Source organism: Syngnathoides biaculeatus, chromosome 11 (assembly GCF_019802595.1).
Source record: "Syngnathoides biaculeatus isolate LvHL_M chromosome 11, ASM1980259v1, whole genome shotgun sequence".
Lineage (NCBI taxonomy): Eukaryota > Metazoa > Chordata > Actinopteri > Syngnathiformes > Syngnathidae > Syngnathoides > Syngnathoides biaculeatus.
The window spans coordinates 18,797,221-18,802,966 of NC_084650.1; the positions used below are offsets into that span (position 1 = coordinate 18,797,221).

General features: G+C 40.6%; 1 protein-coding gene across 2 annotated transcripts; it reads right to left on the minus strand.

Annotated features, from left to right (window-relative positions):
* Positions 1–290: 290 nt before the first annotated feature.
* LOC133509114 (immunoglobulin lambda-1 light chain-like) lies at positions 291–3,505 on the minus strand. 2 transcript variants are annotated; one of them, XM_061835845.1, is made up of 4 exons: positions 3,395–3,505; positions 2,968–3,296; positions 2,348–2,378; positions 292–1,213 (listed from the first exon to the last, which is right to left on the minus strand). In XM_061835845.1, the coding sequence occupies exons 1-4, from the start codon at positions 3,432–3,434 to the stop codon at positions 894–896; spliced, it is 720 nt and encodes a 239-aa protein (XP_061691829.1). In that variant the 5' UTR covers positions 3,435–3,505; the 3' UTR covers positions 292–893. The 2 variants fall into 2 exon arrangements, with proteins under 2 accessions (XP_061691828.1, XP_061691829.1); XM_061835844.1 differs by having other exon boundaries at positions 291–1,213; positions 2,968–3,463.
* Positions 3,506–5,746: the final 2,241 nt, after the last annotated feature.

Consider the following 5,746-nt stretch of genomic DNA (forward strand, 5'->3'; position numbering starts at 1 on the left):
AATTTGGAGGGGAGGAGGGGGGATGTTAAGTTTTATATGAGTAGTAAATAAGTACAGTAAATGTCGGAATTGCGTAAATCATAATGTTACAATATTTAAGTAACTATAGTGCATTGTGGTTTTTAGCCAGATTTTTAGAGTGGTGATGAAATTACACTCTTGATTGATACATTACTATGCAAAAGAGGAGGTTCAACGCTTTCTCCTTTCCTTGCTCACTTCTCCTCTCTGTCTCCTGTGCAGTTTTACAAGATTTCTTCTTAATTTAGTTGGAGAGTGCAGCTCATTAACAGTTCGCTCTGCTGTGGGTTCTTTGGCTGTCAGGCCTGCTGAGCTGGCGCTTTCCAAAACGATTGCCAAAAGTTGTTTTGTGATCTATCAGCACTTTTGGAGCGTAGATTTGCCAATCTACTCTCAGCAAACTAATGCCAAATGTCTATGTATTTCCAAGTACCATTGTATTCACAAATAATTCTGTTTTGCAACATTTGCTACAGTATTTAATAAAACTATTAACTCACAATACAAAACTACAAACATTTTGAAGGGTTTGCTTGAGAGGCTTTGCTTATATTAATCAATAATAATTTCCAAACAACTTGAAAATGAATACATTACTTTTGGTGGAGTCTTTCCATCATGTTTAGTGGAGAGTGACTCGTCATTTAAGAGGACTGAACACAACACAGCAGCACGGACATGCAGTCGTCATGTCAAAAATAATTAGTGGTTCTATCTAAATGTAATTATCAATTCAAAAAACATTCATGACATTTTTTTTTTAATTGAAGAATTCTGAACCATTCGAGCAAGGACAAAGCAAACACTTCCTATAAGCACGCAAACACATCATTGGTATGGCCTGGTCGGCCCGCAAACTAAATACTGACCATCTAAATCTCACACTTGGATTTGTTGATGGTGCTTTCAGCAGACTTGGAGCCCAAAGACACTTTACAGGTGTAAGCGGCGTCCGCGTCCCAGTCGGACGTCTCCACGGTCAAATAGCTGCTGATCTTGTAAGTACGGTCCGCCTGTCGCACGGCGGGACCGGTCACGACGGCGCCTCTCGCCGGAAGGCCGCGAGCCAGCCACGTGACGTCTGCGATCGGGAGCGACTGAGTGGCCACGCAGACCAGGGTGGCCTCTTTGGACTGGAGCTGGGAACTTGCTGGTGGGAAGACTGTCACCACGGGGGCAGGGAGGTCAGCGCCTGGAGGGACGTGGATCAATTTGCTTGTGTTAGGCTTGAGACGCAAGGTCCAAGGTACGAACGAAGGTGCGGTGAGAAACTCTCTCAGAGACTCACACATACTAAAATACTAGAGAGCCTGCATTGAAAACTCATGATGAAGATGAATTTACTACAACAAATATATCACCCAGCAAAAAGTGACTTGCCACATATTAGAACCCCGACCCCCAATTTGGCATCACCGGCTGCATTGATTCATGCTTCCTTTTGATTGATGATATTTTAATCTGACAAGTTTGCAGCGGTGTAGAAGTAAATTGAAGCATTCTGAGAGGTGTTCCCAATATTTAGTTGCGAATAGTCATAAAATAAAATATAAAACAAAAGAAAAGCTTTACAAAGTCATATAAACAATTTTATCTTGCATGCGGCAAAGGTTTAACCACAAAATAGTATTTCATCAGCATAAATGAACAAAGAACATATAAATCAAGAAAATAAACATGAAAAAATCTATTGTAAATACGCGAAGCAAAGGAAACCTTACAAATATTAATGTAGTTGTGGTGAAAACAGTTTTTAAAAAATTTATTATAAAATGATTGTAAATATGGAAGATGTGTAAAATGCACAATTATTTTTAAAAACAATAAATAACTAAATATACTCCACCCGTAAATATATTAATATATAGACCAGAGGTAGTCATACTATTTAAATGAACACTATCTGTAAAAAACTTTGCATATCAAATAATGAAATAATATTAAATTTTACATAAATCATAAATACATTTTGCTTTGATTCTTAAAGAAACGTAATGTTTTGCTGTTACTCTCCCACAAAATAAATTGATCATCACTGACAAATCCTGGAATAAAAGTCGCAAAGCCAGCTGAAATTAAAAATAATATTTTTCTACAAATTGGGGGCCAGGGTGGAGCAATTCGTGTTTGGCCTCACAGTTCTGAGCACCAGGGTTAAAATCCAGGCCCAACCGGAATTGGCTCCAGCACACCGGCGACCATCGTCAGGATAAGCGGCTCGGAAAATGGATGGATTTCATAAAATTAACAATTCTTGCTAAAATGTATTCATTTTGAAATGTGTACATGACAAGGTGTAAAAATGTGATGAATTCAAAGGACTTACTTGTCACAAGCAGCTTGGTTCCTCCTCCGAATACCACAATGATTCCGTTTGTGCTCACGGCCGTACAAAAACTGACACCACTGAAGACTCCTCCTCAACGTTCATACCGACCATCTTTATGACATTTGTTTTTAATTCCACATCCTACGAGCTGGAAATATTCACTCCTGAGCCTCTAAGCTCCACTTTGGTGTTGGTGGAAGTCCACATTTCGTGATGGAAACAATTCTCAGAGGGGCGTCTCGATGGGGAATCTTGGAAGGGTAAAAATATCGGTCATTTAAAAATAATAACAAACTGGGATCCGGGAGACATAGTGTATGATTTAGACTATGTTCACGCTGCAGTTGATATTTTTTTAGGTCTTTCGACTGCAATGCCACGCTGATTAGCGTTCACTCCTCTCTGCAGCTGATTGGATCATCCTTCCACTCCAGCCGAATCCGGTTCAACACATCCCAAAAGTGCACACCTTTTGGTTCGCTTCAGACCAACAAGCTGATGGCCAGTGTTCCTTTCGAGCTAGTCATCCAACATGTGAAGCAGATGAAGAGCATTTCGACTCAACACAAAGCGGAAGTAAGAAGGGGCAGTTTTTGTCACGGAATAAATCACTGAGTTACAGCTTCACTCGCAGTGCCGTCCCAAGTATTACAGTAATACTCAGCAGAGTCTCCTGCCTCTGCCTGTTTAATGATTAACTGGTAATTTACGGCGGAGGATGTTTTCGCACCAAAACGACTTGAGGAGAATCCTGCTCCAAATGTAGGAGAGGAGTACGTACGGTAATAATACAGAATAAACTGAGGAGCGTCTCCGGGAATATGTTTATAAAAATTTACGCTATTGCCATCATCCCTTTGAATGTTGCAGTCCAAAACAACTTCTTGTCCTACAGAAACTGTCTGGACCCCTGGGGTCATGGTCAACACCTTGGCCGCGTCGACATCTGTCAAAAAACAAATGAAAACAAAATTAATAAAACATTGTGCTGTCAGCCACCTCGAAAATGTCGTCATGGAGGGCGAACGCCGGACAGCGTCTCACAAGTCAGCGCGCCGATGAGAAGGCAGAAGGTCGTCAGCATGGTGTCTGCGAGCGGTGGGGAAACGTCAGGCAAGCGGGTCAGTGGAGCGGCGCTGAATGCGGCCTGCAGCTTTTAAAAGCCTCAGAGAGGAAGTACTGGGGGGCGGAGGGAGGTTTGGGGGAGGCTTCGCATCTCACTGAACAGTAAATTTTGTTACTGGACCTGTGGAAAATTCATCCATCGCTATTTTGTTGCAGTTGTGGAAACCAATTCATGTACAAAAACACAATATAAGAGGATGCAACACACGTCATCTGGAACAGTTCAGAATTTGTATTTGTCCACAAACATGTAAAAAACATCAAACATGGAAATAAAACATCCATCCAACCAACCAACTAATCAGTAGAAAAATGCTGCTGCTTTTTTCATTTAGTTTAGTTGAAAATGGAAAGCAAATGATACTATAATTCCATAATGCATAGCGGCACTTTATTGAGTGAGAACACGAGGCCATGGCTCCATCTCCAATAAATACATAAATACATTCAAGCACGATCTAAATTTCTACCTCAAATTAAGAATCGGGAATCTCATTGTAAGATTCCAAATGATTTTAAAGCATCCCCATCTCATTTGTCCATTTTCAAGCAATACATTTATGTAGAATATGTATAATATTATCAGTTGCACCTATAATATTTGCGAGTTACATCATTGTTTTCTGATGCAATTTGCGATTTGTCGGGGGCTTCCAGAAAGTGTCGTTTGAATTCGTGATTTGTGAAGTGAAACTTGACCGCTTCATTTACATGGAGCCAAAATGGGAGTGCAGGTGCATCCTGGGACGGCAGAAAGAGGACGCTTCAGTAGCCGAGCGCGGGCATTTGTGTCTTGTGCAAGCCCCAAAACTGTAAGCTTTTGGCATTCAAAACTACGAGTGTCTAAAACACATCCAATTAAGGTTTCTTTTTCAGTTATTACCTTAAAATAATTTAGCTTCAGATGGTTCACATTATTTCTCATCTGGGTTTTGGCTGTCTTTGGATTGCGGCATTTGGTTGCAGCTTTATGAGATCTTTCACCTGACTTCATTTGTCGGGACAGATTCTATTTAAGTGGTTTCTTGATTGAACAGGTGTGTCACTAATTATATTACCTATGTTACATCAGGTGTTTTTTGTTTTCTCAAAAAAAAAAAAATCCATAAAACTGGGTACACTGGCTAGTATTCATACCTTCGTTCATTTCCTTGTTTAGAGAACCTGGATTCAGTTTTTTAATGAGCTGGAAGGATGAGCCTTGAGGATGTTTGTGGAAAAGTACTGAGAAGGTCAGAAGGAGCTACATTGTGGCTTTTTGGATCTAGAGAAAGCACATGACAAAGGACCAAGAGAGGAACTGTGGTACAGCATGCGTAAGTCTGGTGTGGCGGAGAAATTTGATAGAACAATACAGGACATGTATAAGGTTAGCAGAATAGTGGGGAGGTGTACCGTAGGTGTGACAGAAGTATTTACAGTGAAGAAAATAAGTATTTGAACACCCTGCTATGTTGCAAAAGAGATAATCTAAAAAGAAAATTCCACAAATCACAATATATGAATTTTTTTCAACGATTTGTGTGATACAGCTGCAAATAAGTATTTGAAAACCTGTCTATCAGATAGAATTCTGACGGTCAAAGACCTGTTAGTCCGCCTTTAAAAGTCCACTTCCACTCCATGTATTATCCTGAATCAGATGCACCTGTGTGAGGTCGTTCGCTGCATCAAGAAACCTGTCCACCCCAAACAATCAGTAAGACTCAAAACTTGCAACATGGCCAAGACCAAAGAGCTGTCCAAAGACACGAGAGACTCTAACCCTTGTACAACTCCACATGGCTGGAAAGGGCTATGGAGAATTTGCCAAGCAGCTTGGTGAAAGAAGGTCCACTGTTGGAGGAATCATGAGAAAATGGAAGAAACAAAACATGATCAATCGGAGTGGAGCCCTATGCAAGATATCACCTCGTGGGGTCTTAATGATCCTTAGAAATGTGAGGAATCAGCCAAGGACTACACGACAGGACTTGGTCAATGACCTGAAAAGAGTTGCGACCACTGTTTCCAGGGTGACTGTTCGTAATACACTATACTATACTATACTATACTATACTATACTATACAATACTATACTATACTATACTATACTATACTATACTATAAACTTGCCCAAGCACATCTGAGGACCATTTTCTTTGTAACATTAACTTTTCCAAGCGCACGCTACTGACAACCAGTATTGCTTGTGGGACAACATGGCGGCAGGGGCGTGTCAAGCCAGGGTTTAAGACAATACGGCTATCTGATTGGCTATTATTGTACGAG